Here is a 15,327-nt window from a genome sequence, read left to right on the forward strand (position 1 = left end):
TTGGCATTTAATTCACATTCTTCTCCCTTTTTTATTCTAGATGAATGACCTACTTTAATAAAATTATTGGTGCTAATGTATTTTACCAGTGATAGGATCATTAGTAAGATTTAACAGTTGTGCTAACTCTAACAGCTCATGCTCCATAACATTGCAGCCCTTACTTACATTTTCTGTTATCAAGCTTGTTTAAACAAGCACAATGACAATGGACTCTAAGGTTACTAGTATATCCAATTGTTGTTGTTTTTGAAAGTCAGCACATATATTTAAATAGCTGCACATGCTGAATACATAGCATTTCAGTATCACTATTTTGTTCAGTAGTAAAATGGCACCCCAGTTCTCATTATATGGGTATTTGGGAGGCGCTATTATATAGTATATACAGATGATGCAAGCATGAAGTTTCACCTTCTATGGAAGTAAATAAGAAATCCCCACTTGTCCAAGAGCTTTGGATCAGCCTTCTCTGATGAAGGAATAAAATGTACATAGCTGAATCAGAATACAATGCCTCTGCTAGAATTCATCTTCACTCCTGTTAATAAAGTGCACGTCTACAGTCTGAAGTGGAAAAACTGAAAGTTGGGTGGAAATAAAACTATTTTCCAGAGCTTTTCTTCCAGAATGAGTTAACCACTTTCAACATTTTCAAGTAGTATTGTTCTGTAGCTGACTCATGCTGCTGCAATCAAATACTCAGCACAAAAGTAGTACTAACAATAACCTTTCTGTGGCTTTTGGTTGGGTTACTCAATACTACACTTTAAGACATCAAGGAAGCAACATTATACCAAATCAGACCACAGGTCCATCCAGAACAGTAGCAAACTGAGAGCAGCTCTCCAAAGTTTCAGAAAGGCGCTTTCCTCAGCCCTACCTGAAGATACCAATGATTATTTTAATCTAAGACTTTCTACATGCAAATCATGAGGTTTAGCACTGGTTTCCCTGACCAGCTAACTATGACCAAAAAGTTTCAAGTGTTTCAGATTACCAAACACTTTCATGTGTTCCTGAAACAAGAGTGGAATGTGGGAGTCTGCCTGAGTACAGATCTTGCAACATAGTGGCAAGGTCCAGTAGAGCCTCTAATTCCTGTTATTTCAAATTCCTCCAGTATCAGATAGTAGTGACAGTGCTTATCTGTCCTCTTGGCAAGGGAACAGCTGCTGCTTACCAAGAGTACGAGTGGGAGGACCAAGGTGGTGGGGAGGTTTGGTGCAAACACACTGGCAGGAGCACCATGATGGCTCTATCTATGTTGCACTAACATCCCTGCCACTCTCCACTCTTTCCTTCCCAGTAAGGAGCAGCGCCTCTGCTGCCAGGAGGTCAGGTAAGTGCTGCCGGCCGGCCCACTTTGCCATTGCTACTAGATTCCTCCATCTTCTGTATCAAGCAAAAGAAACCAATGAATATTTGAAAATATTCAGTCAAAGACATAAAGATTAAGGAATAAATTAGCACACAAAGTGTATGGTAGAAAAAGAAGAAGAGTTTGGATTTGATATCCTGCTTTATCACTAACCTAAGGAGTCTCAAAGCGGCTAACATTCTCCTTTCCCTTCCTCCCCCACAACAAACACTCTGTGAGGTGAGTGGGGCTGAGAGACTTCAGAGAAGTGTGACTAGCCCAAGGTCACCCAGCAGCTGCATGTGGAGGAGCGGGGAAGCGAACCCGGTTCACCAGATTACGAGTCTACCACTCTTAACCACTACACCACACTGGCTCTCAAAGTACTGGTACTCAAAGCGCACATACCAAATCAGTAGCTATAGACACTTAGTCTGAGTAGATAAACTTAACATCTCCTATCATTTTCAGTGATATATTATTTACTGAGAAACAGGATACAATTTAAAAATGAGGCTAAATTTACCTAATATGAGATCACCATGTGAATAACAAAATAAGTTTGAACTGCTCAATGGTATTATGAAGTGTGACTGAACATCCAGCTATATCACTACTCCCTAATTACATGTCAGAGATGCTTAGTTTTCTGAACCTTTCCCCTATCACTGTGGGTGTCTTTTGTCTTGTGCTAACAAAGTCGTAGATGATGTACCTGTTCTTAAAATAATAAAGGAAGATTAGAGTCTACAAGAAAGTATTGCATATATTTCACACACACACCCCAAATCATTTTTCCCCTGATAATAGTGTCTCCTCCATCTCTACCCAACCCTTGTTTCCAGGAAATTTTATATCTCTACATTTGACTAATTATGCCATAGTACTCAGTGAAACCAATGAATGATGGGAATCCTCTGCTCAATTTTGGTTAGTTCCATGAATGGAAGGCACCATTCATTGGATCCAACACATTCCATGGGAGATTATATGGAATTGTTACTTTCTCTGAACACAGAAAAAAGCAATTGCATGAAAGCTTGGGGGTTTTTTTTGGGGGGGGGTGAAGAGTCAAACATGCAACCCACAACCTACAGCCTAGAGCGGTTAGGCCCAGAATAAGCTTTATCACTTGATGCTGTTGATTATCCATAAATTGCACAAGTCCCCTGGGTATCAATGAAATTAAAGAGTAGTTAAACATGTTTGCCCATAAGATTTCTCCATAAAATAGGTCTTAATAATGGGAAAGCTTTTTTTACACTTAAACACATTTAGCATCAATACATGGCACAGTTATTTCTGCAATGAAATGGTGTATAAATAGATGCTAAAATACAAAACATTATTTTAAAACCACATGTCTGGAGCATGTACAGTTACGACTCAGAGTTCCTTTCATCAAGAAATTTTCCTTGCATAATATTCTCATACATCAACATTTCAAAGTGTATTATATGCACTGTATATTTTGGGTGTTTGATAAATTTTGTCCTTACATAGATGTGGCTCCCCTCAAATATGCTGGAAGTAATAAATTGCTATAATCAAATCTAATTTCTGGAAAATACCTGTGGGAATAGCAAACAAAAAAGCACGTCTTGTTAAAAAAATGATAAATAACACTGAAGGTAGTAGTTTATTATAATCAACTTGGCATTGAATTACAAAATTAAAATTATGTGGCCCTTGATAACTAACCCTAGCAATGTGTAAGATCTGTAGAATTATGTTGACATTTTCCATTTCATGGGAACAGTTCAAAGAATTATAATGGGAGGGGAGAATGAAAAGATTTATCATAAAGGACCCTGTAGCGCAGAATATTTTTGAGGAGAAAAATCCATTTATTTTTGTCTGTTAAGGAAACTGACATAGAAAGTATTTTGCTTAAAACTCATTAAGTTTATAGCATCATGCAAAAAGTGCTGTTTCCCTGAAAGAATCATTTGTGGCAGCAGTAAGCAAATTATATTATTTCTGTCCTTTATTATTACAAAGCGGTAGGTGCTCCTGTAACTACTAAAACCTACTAAATGTAGAATAACCCAAAGAGCTGATTATACTTTGCTTTGAGCTGTAATTGGGTAGGATAAATACATAAGCAACTGCATATTATTTAGTCAGTTTTCCGTTATTTCTCATGAAAAAGAATACATTTCACCTGATGTGTTTAAAAAAGAAAGAATGAAAAGGTTTGGAGCATTTTTTTTATTTCTAATTTGTAGACAAAAGAAAGATATCTGACTGTAGATTATTGCCTTGCACCTACCAATAACATTTTCTTTACACTTGCACTGGCCTGAATTTTGGTGACAGGTAATATCTCCATTGACTGTCCCAGAGGTATTGCAGTTACAGGGGCTGCAGCCATCAGGGTCTGACTGCTGTAGATTGTAGAATCCATCCTGGCACTGATTGCACTGTCTGCCAGACACATGTCTCTTACAATTACACTGACCTCCAATCTAAAAAGATACAAAAAGAAAAATGTTGAGGAATGATGAACTTATCTCTCCCCCCCACCCACTCTGATAAACACTCATTAGCAACATGGGTGGGTTGGCAGGTTGGACAATCTTTAAGTGGGAACAGGGACAAAATAGACCTCCATAGTTTATTCTCTAGCAGTTAACTCACCATAAAATAAAACTATAGAAACTGTGAGAATAAAAATTCATTAGAATGACTTTAAGGAAGAGCACACTTTTGGAGAAGAAGAAGAAGAAGAAGAAGAAGAAGAAGAAGAAGAAGAAGAGGTGGAGGATGATGATGATGAGGAGGAGAACATTGATGAATATGAATGGATCTAGTATCAAACATAAACTGGACACAAAGCATGCAAAATCACCACCAAGCACACAGAACCGTGAAATACTAAACAGGCTTTCTGCTTTCAAAGAGTTCCAGCTCCAGGTTTGGTCAGACCCTGTTCTGATTTCACTTCTTCACCACTGCCCATTTGGATGTTCTTGCCCTCTAAACCCCACCCACACCACTGGCTGGAAGGAAAGAGCAAATCAAGTCAAGAGGCTGCTTGCATTTGTCACTGCTTTAATCAAAGGTGGGAAACCTTAGGCCCAATGCATCCCCCTCCAGGCCTCTCTACCTGGCCCGTTGAACTCTTCCCAGAAGCACCCTCTCTCCCCAGGCCACCCCTCTCACTGGCCCTGCTTCACACACCCCTTGGGTGTTTTTAATAGACTAGAACACATCCTTGACTTATGACAGTGCATTTTGTTTGCCTGTTTGGAGGTTAGAGGGAAGGGTGTGAGTAGACAGTGATCTACTGTACAGAGGTGAAATTATTATTCTTTGCCCCACTCACTTTCTGCTCTTGACTTCTGACCCACCACTGGCATATGGCCCCGGAAGTTTGCCCAGAAGAAACAACAGAGGATCAGAGCCAGGTGGTTCAGGGAGATGGCAGTGGTGTGTGCCCAGTGATTCCAGCTCTTTACATGCACACTGTTTTCAAGACACCTTTATTTGAAATGTATTATGCAAAGATCACTCCCTGTAGTAGTGACAGTGATTACTGCCAACAAAGTTTTGGTTTTGTATGTTTAGGCATTTGCTAAGTTATTTGTTACTTCTATGCTAGCATTTAATAATATTAGATTATTAAGCTTTATTGACTCTATTTTTATGTGCATTTTGTGAAGAAAGTTTCCTTACAAAGTGGGCTATAAATATGTTAAACAAACAAACAATCAAAAACGATGAAGCAAAAACGAGGCCAGTCAGAGTTTGCTGAAGTATAAATCATTTTAATGCCCAGCTGAATCATCTTGCAGCTTCTTATAATATTATGAAGGAAGGCTTGTATAATTGGAGAGGAACACCACTACTGGGAAGTGAAAATAACAGAGCAGCTTTTTGTTAGTTATGTTCCATGAATGTTGTGCAAGGTGGCAAAAGACTTTTTACAGTGCAGTGGCATAATGTATTGGGGGTGGCATTATGAGAAACACCAAGAATATCAGCAGTAAGTGAACTCTGGTGCATAGTACATAAGCTTGTTTGTATAATTTGCTTTTCTCGAGCAATGCTCCTCTGCTAGGTCACAGCATGATATACTTTCTAGTAGCACTCCTCTTTGGTTCCAGACCTGAAAAATGAGGCTTATGACACACAGTCCAACACAAAAAATCCAGTCTGTCCCCAATGAAGAAGTCACCTCACCCACAAGAATGTTCAGCACAACAACAGATAGAGTTAGAATGCGGTCGTTAGCTAGCATTAAATATTATCTCTGTACTTTATATTTACTTCACAGTGTCTGTGATATACAGAGGTGCACTTAGTCCCCCTTGCCTCCTTGCCAAAGAGCTGCATGCCTCCAAAGATGGGAGAGACCATGGACTAGAAACTCAAAGAGTTTGCTTTCCATCACCTCTTGTCCTCTGCCAGTGACTTCCTGCCTCCTGCACTCCCTCCACTTGCTGCTTTCCCTTCTGCGTCCTACCTCCCTCCCTCCCTTTTCTCTCCTTTTCCCTCCTTCTGCAGCTCTCACCCACTCCCTGTCTTTCTTCTGTCCGAGCCCCACTGAGCACTCCACTCACATTTCCAATACTGCAGCTGGCTGACTGCTGTGATGACCCAGGCCAGCAACCAGATTCCTCCATCAAGGTGCCCAGAGAAGTCTGTGAACATCACTGGGCTGCCCAGAGCAGCAGAGGAGCAGCCCAAGGAGCGTGAAAATGGGTGCCCTTCTCGCTATGGCACCGTTCCATGCTATGATATGGTACATGGCCATGAACATAGCCAGGATTTTTGTAGGTGGGGCAGAACCTCAGTTTGCAATGTATTTTTATTGAATTTTATTGATTTAGGGCAGGCAGCTGCCCCTCTTTGCCCCCCCCCCAGGCTACACCCATGTACATGACAGTTCATGAGAGAGCAGTTCCGACAGTGACATTCCACCTCCGAAATGCACTCCTCTTCAATGCAATCAGCATCTACACTAATTGACTTTTGACACCCAGTAAAAATACAGCTATTCGCCCGAGCATTTGGCTAAAGGGATGCCCCTTATTTGGCTGGAGTAGTTATGTGGTTAGCATATTGTTTGATTTGATATTAAGTTGCATTTTGAAATACTGTTTTATTGTATTTTAATGTTATTCCTTGATCTGGAATTGTTTGATATGTATAGTATAGAATTGCACTCTTTTCTAGATTGTACCTTAAAAAGAAGACAATGTCATCAAGGCAGTTTTGCCACTGCAAAAGAACCACTTTCTCCTCTAAACCAACTTTTTGTGGGGTGGGGTGTCGTCCCCCCCCCCAATCCACAGGATAAGAACTTGTGATTGTTCTCTTCCGGAATCCTGCATCTTCGTTTAGGCTAAATGACAGATAACTGGTTCTGTATAGGAAAGCATTGATAAACTGCTGGGAATGGTAAATTATGCAGAGAAAGTGTATTGTGGCCCATTTTTAACACATTTCCTTGAAAATTATCCTTGTGACGTGACAATTAATTTTCATGAGCCAAGGCCTTATTCCTTATGATTCCATCTTCCTTGGGTCAGACCTGGAAACACTCCCTTCAATAATGCCTTTCTATTTCATGTAATTCATTTCAGCCCATACTCTCCAGCCTTATTAATCTATTTTTTAATGCCTCTTAATCATTTTGTTCTACCTTGCTCCTTTTGCAGCAGTCTATTGATGCCTTATTGAGCTGTACAGTTCAACCCATTTTTCCTTATTTTCTTTTTTATATTATCTTGATTTTCGACTCATTTCTCAGTCTTAGCCATCGCTAAATTTCTGGCCATCCAAAAACAAAACACCCTACTTTGCCACCTTGAAGCAGAACAGCTTACCATTAAATTGCTGTCAGCGCTGAAAAACTGCCACTTGAAACAAGAAATCTCAAAATTGGCATTTAAATTCTCCCCTCCCCTCTCTTTCCCATTCTTACCATATCATGCGACTTTCAAATTGTTTCTGGAGTTGTGCTATTGGCCAAAAATGTATCATTATTAGAGGCAGGAAATCAGACCCTCTGCTTTAGACTATTGTCACTGTTTTAATAAGTACAGGGCTCTAGGATTTCACATTTCTTTTTGCCAGCCTAAACCCCAAGCTAGCAATGAGCTCTTCACAGGTAGAAGATATCAAATCTTGCTGTGCTCACAGAGCCTCTTGAAGGATCAAAGCTACCAATAAAAGAATGTCCCCAGTGAGCATAAAAACAAACATGAAATGACAGAAAAAGCCACAAAACGTTACTGGATAAAAGGATTTTTCATCATTGCACCAATGAAGAAAGTTTAGTGTCAGGCAAGAATACAATAAGGGAATTGGGTTTGGACTGATCCAGCTCTCAGCCAAAGGCAGGATTTTCTACACATTTTCCTGCTCTTTTGAAAGAAATGGATTTATTACAGCACTATATGTTTTTGCTTGCAAATGAAAGCAGTGACTTAAAATAATTGGTACCATTTTGGCTTTTTAAGATAAATTTCCTCTTGTAAATAAAGTAACAAATTTGTGGTCATTTGTGTGTGTCAGCTCTCCAACTCATCCTTAGCCTGGCATTATTGTCTAACAGTTCTTCACATAATCCCATATCCATAGAAAGCAAAAATTGGAGAAATGAAGGCATCCAGTCTGCACGTGTGAACTGCTCTGTGTCTGCTGAAAGTTTCAAAAGGCTTCAGGCAACTATTTAGCAAGTGGGAAGGTGGTGTGGGCTACTTAAGTGGATTTTCTTTTTTAAAAAATAGTGTTCTTAAGGCATTTTACAAATTGTTTTTCATATTATTATCATACTTCTTCAGTCTTTAGAGATATGGTGATCCAGATAACAGAATCACAAAATAATTTCATATGTCCTATGTGAATCTGCCGCTATTTTGGGGAAGGATTCCTTTCTTTTTAAAAACTTTAAATGCTATCTATCCCATGAATTGTTGTAAGTCACATTAGTGCCAACAGCTGCCAGTAATAACAAGTGTGATTTGTTGTACCTGCAAGAAAACCCCTGTGCAGGATTCCAACCACTCTATTCAATCTCCAGTTTTCACCCACTCCCAACCAGTCAGCATTTCATGGCAAATTATAGAATCATAGAATCTTAAGAGTTGGAATGTATACAAGGGTCATCTAGTCCAACCCCCTGCAGTGCAGGAATCTCAGCTAAAGCATCTTTGATAGATGGAATGTTCAGTCCTTACAGTGGTGCCTCGCAAGATGAAAAGAATCCGTTCTGTGATTCTCTTCGTCTAGCGGTTTTTTTGTCTTGCGAAGCAAGCCCATTGACGGATTAGAGGATTAATGCTATTAGCGGCTTTTAGTGGCTTATCAGCTTATCGGATCAGCCGATAAGCGGCTTAGCGGCTTAGAAAAAGGGGGGGAGGAAAAAAAACCTGCAGGAACTCGCAAGACCTTTTCGTCTTGCGAAGCAAGCCCATAGGAGATTCGTTTTGCGAAGCACCTCCAAAACGGAAAACTCTTTCGTCTAGTGAGTTTTCCGTCTTGCGAGGCATTCGTCTTGCGGGGCACCACTGTATTTGGATGGGTTTGGGCTCCCCTACCCTCATTTTTCATTAATGTTATTTGTACTTTTCCATTTCCAAGGCTCCCCAAGCCTGCTGACACCTCCCTCTTGTGCATGGGTGTTGTTTTGGCTACATATGCAATGGTACCCATAGCCTGAATATTGGGAATATAGGGTGACATTCTAGGTTAAACCCACCTACCTTATTGCATTGGTGGCTACTGTTTTTGGTGCCTGCTGTGTCGCATTTGCAAGGATTGCAAACATCCACGGATGAGAGATCTGCATCTACATACCGATAAAAGAAATCTTTGCACAGCTCACAGTTTCTTCCTGCATGAAGGAAAGGTTATGCATTATGGCTTCCAATTCATTAAAATTAGCTGTATAATTCAAAATTAAAGACTATTCCTTTGAGGGAATTCTATAATTTTCAGGACGTCCATTTTAATGCACCTTTCATCTCTACCTGCCAATTTAGTGATCCAGAGCATATGAAACAATGAACCTGTTACAAACTGTGTTTTACTCCATTAAACTTCCATCTGTTACATAACACAACACTCCTATAAAGCTATTCTGTATGAATATATATTCTATAGTTAAAAAAGAGAAATTACTCTTAAACATCCAACTTTCCCTACCATCCTTAAGAAGGAAAGCCAAGAGTACTAAAGGGAGTGTCCCAAAACCACCACAAACATAGCATGCAGAATTAGAAATTCAGCAAGTATGTTCTATTTCAATACATTTTAGAGTGAAGCAAATTAACAAACTAAACGACTTAGCAGACATGAGTTGTGCAGAGGCAGAGTTCTGCTAAACTTCTTTATTCAAAATATTTGGGCTTTGCTTCTACTTAAGACAAACCACAAGACATTTTGCCAGCCAACCATATGCATTGGCTAATGCATCCAATAGGGAACTTGTTTCCAGTGCTTGATGGACCTGAAAGACTGTAGATTCTGTTGGTACACCGGGTACTATGTTGTACAGTTGTTTCCCTGGCTAAAACAACAGGCTCAATGTGAGGGCAAAATAGTTTCTGAGGTACATTGGCTCTTATGTAAGCACAAGATCTTGAAACATTTGATAATGATAAGGGATGCTAGGTGCCCAGCCAGAGTTATATGAAGTTTTATGATGGCTGACTAATGGTTGTTTTAAATTGTTTATAAATTGTTATATTATTTTATGTTGTTAGCTGCGCAGAGCTCCCTTTTAGGAGGAAGTGTAGGACAATAAAAGGTCAATAAATAAAGATATTGCACCACTCCATCAGCTGCTCCTGTTCCTGTTTCTTCATGACCTGGTGGGCAAGAGCTCTCTGGGTTTTCAGGCAGGAGTTTTTTCCAGGCCTACCTACTGGGGATTGAACCCAGGACTTTTGATAAGCATCACACGTGTCCTACCTGTGAGCTACCACTCTTCCGTGCTGCATTGCATTACATGTAAAGTGTGTTAATGTGGTGGGAAGATCACAGGCATCAGGGGAATCATGCACCCAGCCTGATACACACATTGGCTTGCATTAAACATACTGCTAAGGCTAAGGTTTCATCAGCACAAGGATGTTCCTTGAGTAACATCAACTTTCCTCTACCCTCATGCCCTCTAAATCTGTTCTGAAGGTTCCCACACCTCCAATGTAGATTTGGGGATGGCACACCCCCATTGTGCTAGCAGGAATCCTCACAAGGGCTTCTGCTAGTGCAACTGGTTAGCTGAATATCCCCCACTGTGTTGTTTATGTGGGGTGTGATCATATCCCCTTTTCCAACCATGTGAACCAAACAGCCTTGGAACTTTATTTTATATAAAGTTCACTTGATTCTATAATACATGCAGATAGTGCAAACCAATCTCATTTTCCTGGTCTGATATGTAGCATGGAAATTTCTTTACAATTCAACCTCAGATGTAATGATGCTTTGGAATGACTGCAAGAGCCAACCACCATGGATATATTCTGTTCTGTTAATTACCTGTAGTGTTATGTTGACAGTTATCACAGACTCCGCCACCTCCTCTATAGTGTTCATTAGGAAAAGAATCCATTGTCCTGTTGTAGTGACAGCTTATTGCATGGCCGTAACATTGACAAGGCTTGCAATTATAAGCATGAACTTGATCTCCAGGATGAAAAGGCTTGTCATTGTACAGTGGCCAACAGTGATCGCACTGGAACAAATGGAGAATAATAAAGAGATTATGGTTCAAAATGTCTACATAGGTACAAGTGTATATACCGTCACTGTGTGTTCTGTGTTGTGTGCTGCAATTTTTAAAAAGATACAACAGAGGAGAAGACATGCACAATACGCCACTCAAGACACTCCTACAAAATTTACAGTGCAACCCTAAGTATGTGTACTCACGGGGCCGTCTTACCCATAGGCACTAGGGGTGTGGGGCACCCAGGCACTGGGCTCCCAGGGGTGCCAGGCCAAGAGTCCAGGGCCTGAGGGTTGCGTCCGGGGAAGAGCCCGTCCTTTGGTCGGAGCGCCACAGCAGGCTCTCCTGCTATGGGCAGCTCTGCACCGCGAGTTCAGGGGCAACCAAGCCAGTGAGATGCTGAGGCAGCCGGCCCGCTCTGCCCTCCTACATGCCTGGGACTGGGCAACTTGGAGGGGGGGTGCCAGGCAGACCTTTGCAGCCTGGTGCCGCATATGCTTAAGACAGCCCTGTATACTCAGAAGTAAAACCCACTGAATTTAATGGTACTCACTCCCTAGAAAAATGATCTATCAACTTTAGCATTTAGCTCTGATCCAGAGGACAACATATGAAGCTTTGCATGGAAATTCCTGACTCCTGAGTGCTTCTCATATCAACTGATGGTCAGGTCAACATCACTGCTCAGGGATTGGATTTTTGGAACCATACACTCGCTTTGTTCCACAATGTCATAGGTGGAAGCACTAACCAGTCTGAACCTGTGGATCATATATGATGCAGGAACCTCCAAGTCGGATGTAGGTTCTTTTTCTGATATGACACTTTTTGTGCTTTCAGATGATATAGTCCATACAAAGAAACTTATTCCTACATGCAGACCATGCTTGCTGCACCATGGTTTTTTTCAGAATCGCATGTCTTTTGCCTTAATTTAGAGTTGACATTCTCTACCCTCCACATACTGTCTTTTTCCGTGTATAAGATGCCCCCATGCATAAGACAACCCCTATATTTTTAAAACCCAAAATTTAGAAAATACACTATGCACTATCCATGTATAAGATGACCTCTTATTTTAAACTTCAAAAATTTGGGGGGAAATACAGTCTTATACACGGAAAAATACAGTAAATCATTCACAGGAGCCTGCAAGCCTGCAAGTAAATTTGCAGTCAACGAAGAACTAAAAATTATATGAATGTTGGGTGGAATTCAATTTTGCGCAACATTGGGAAGAGAGAGGGGAAAGCCCATTTGCACAAATGGAAGCCCTTGCTTCCCACCCCAGTGCCTCCATGTGGAGCCTATACACACAGCTGTTGCAATTTGTGCAACTCCATAAGAATGCTTGAGGAATTCAATCTTTGCAAATTCTGGTACGAACTGACCTGGATCCACACCTCCTGAACTAATGCGTAGATCATATTGCTGCCTGAAACACAAGAGTACATGGGAGTTGCCCAAGGAAAGTTCTAGATGCATTATGCATGTTTAGCCTAATCTCTGATTGCAGAGTATGAGATTGGAGGCCACAGTGCTGCTAAAGTCAGCTGACAGAATCCAGAAAGAAGCTGCAACTGATTACAAAAACCAGCACTTCCCTTTGGTATTCACTCTTGAAAACAGAGTATTTTAGAGCTAGTTATCTGATCAAACTTCCTTAAGAAATGTCTGTATTAAGCTGGGTTTCCAAGTGATGCCCACTGCAGTCTTGGATGGCCACTACAACAAGGTCCTGTACACAGACAGACATTGTATTTGTAGTCTACCTCAGGTGGAAGACATCACTCATCTGTTGGCCTGCCCTTATAGAGAGACCCATGAGATCACATTCTGAAACCTTTGTTTCACACAAGCAAGCAGGTATACTACGCAGCAATGATCTGTTTTCTTTTGAGTGACAACAATAGCTTTATAACACACAAAGTGGCTCTCTATACACTGGCTGCTAATAGTAATAATAATCAGGAAAAATGAGTTGGATAAAATCAGTATAAATTGCTGTGGTGATTCAGATGTTTAATTTGAAATCAAGCTGAATTTGTGTTTGCTGGTTTCTCTGGTAACCTCTCTTACATCATGGATGTTGCCTCATATTATGGATGTATGATTTGTATTGTTTTATTGGTACTTATGTTGACTGATTGATTGACACTAATATATTTCACACTAGTTGTTTAGATTTCTTTTATAAACAAAAGCTTCAGCTGCAAAGTATATCACTATTAGTATAACACTCTAGTTGGAGTTTAGATACCGGGAAACTTATAATTATAAATTGATAATAATATTAATATTATTAACAGTAAAATAAATTTCCAATTTGAATCTACAGAACAACTGTTAATATTAAGACTGTAGAAATATTTATCTATTAGAAGTCCCTGTGGTTATATTAGAGGTCACATTCACTAACTTTTGGTGCTTTGCTAAAACCAGACAAGTGGGAAGAGTATAATGCCTTGTAATGATCCTTCCATCATTCAGAAAGGGAGGCTAAATTATTCAAATAAATTGTCCTCTACAAATTATTCATTGAGCTTTGCTATTCTTAAACCATGTCTTCCTGTACTTTCCAGCTTCAGCTTCAAGGCTAAACAACCCTTAATCTTTGAACCAGAGCTTGAGATTTTTGTTGTTCATAGAATCAGCACTAATGTGCATAACCAAAGTCTCTCCCCCACCCCCAGTGGTGACTTTTATGAGGTGAGGACAGTGTCAACAAAGCTATGAATTAGAAGTCTTCAGATAGTCCAGGAACTGTCATTAGCAACTGGCCTCCTTCAGATTTTAAGCTCCATTATAAACAAATATCTTCTTGAGGCCCTGTATTTTCAGAAAAAAATGATGTGTGACCATCAGTACAGAACCTTCTCAATAATGTGCCATGGTTGCATGAAGACCCTCAGCAGAGAGACCACCAAGCCACCTTGCTGCTTCAGTTTAGATGTCTTGTGAAAACATTTATATTTGTTTGCATAGCATTTTGAAATACTGATTGGATTAGTTCATGTTGTTGCCATTGTTATATTTAGAGTTTTAGATTTTTAAATTGCTTCCTCCAGCATGGAGGCAGTAACCATGTGAAGAATAACACCCTTACTGCACAACTGGTCCCTCTCTTCTTCATCAGGAACCCATTTTAAATAAGCTAGAGGGATCTCTACATTGAGCCACTGAACCAGAGTCAGTTCAGCAACACAGAAAGCTACCAAATCCTCTTGGTCACCGTACTTCTTACTAACCTAAATAGGAGCCTGTTTAATTTGCTGTCACTATTCCAGCTTGCTCTTTTTGAGATAACTCTGACAACTTCAATTTTAATTGGCTATTTGAAACAAAAATTTCATATGGATTTTCATCAGCTCAGCAAAATAAATTGTATTCCTGTGGGATAACAACCAAGTTTTTTTGATAATACAATGGCTCCTTCACAATTCTGTGTATTACCAGGTTGTCTAGGCATCTGTCTTAGGATATTCGAGACAGCACCTTGCTATTTCAACAAATACTTTCCACAAATTATTTTAGAAATCTAAGATCTATGGCCTGTGAAATTAAATCTGTTTGCCAAGGATGAGTTCATGGACAAACCCATCACTACCACAGGCATCTTGAGAAAGTTATTCAGAATTTTCCAGCTTGTAAAATTTCCAGCTTCATCCAGATAGCTTTCCCACCCACCCCGTTGCTGTGTGTCAAAACTAGTCAGGGGAATCAATTTGAGGATATTTCATTTTCATTCATGCAGAATATATATGCTTCTTCTGATGTTCTGGTTAAGGTTGTTGTGAATGAAGGCAAAATTAAGTGGAATTTCATTTTAAAATCCATAGTAACCTGTCCCAAGGTACGCTATAAATTTAAAGGGGGGGGGAATCAAGTTAGGGTGAAATATTCTCACAGTTTGCTGCATAAATATTAAACTGGTGTTAAGTTAGTCTTTGAAGATGTTAGATGGATTTTGCTATTACTGTTTTTTAAAGCTAGTTTTCAGCAGTTCTATATCATAGGTGAAAGTGAATTTGAAGAAAACAAGCTTATGAAAGTGTCTAACCTATCATTCTCTCTACCAAGTGTATATCTCATCTCTCTCTCTCTCTTAAACCTACATCATCTGTCCCAAGACTATAGAAAAGAGATAAAGCAAGCACTGAAAGGTGCTATCGTGTATGTGTGTGTGTGTGTGTGTGTGTGTATAATATTAAAATGAAGCAGATTGCCACTTTTCCCATCAAACTTAATTTTATTTACTTATAAAAGTACTGTATTAACA

The 15,327-nt window shown here is 39.8% G+C and overlaps 1 protein-coding gene across 7 annotated transcripts in view; it reads right to left on the reverse strand.

Moving 5' to 3' along the window:
- Positions 1 to 15,327, reverse strand: part of USH2A (usherin) — a 432,976-nt gene that overhangs the window by 357,277 nt on the left and 60,372 nt on the right. For all 7 annotated transcript variants that reach the window (XR_014218160.1, XM_082217159.1, XM_082217162.1 and 4 more), the window contains 3 exons: positions 10,859 to 11,054; positions 9,076 to 9,206; positions 3,633 to 3,828 (listed from right to left, as the gene is read on the reverse strand). Coding sequence is in view for 6 of the 7 variants with exons in the window: in XM_082217159.1 (XP_082073285.1) it covers positions 3,633 to 3,828; positions 9,076 to 9,206; positions 10,859 to 11,054 (523 nt within the window). In the remaining variant the exon portion in view is untranslated. The remainder of the gene's footprint in view (positions 1 to 3,632; positions 3,829 to 9,075; positions 9,207 to 10,858; positions 11,055 to 15,327) is intronic.

This window comes from Podarcis vaucheri (genome assembly GCF_965113315.1).
Source record: "Podarcis vaucheri genome assembly, chromosome: 3".
Taxonomy (NCBI): Eukaryota; Metazoa; Chordata; class Lepidosauria; order Squamata; family Lacertidae; genus Podarcis; species Podarcis vaucheri.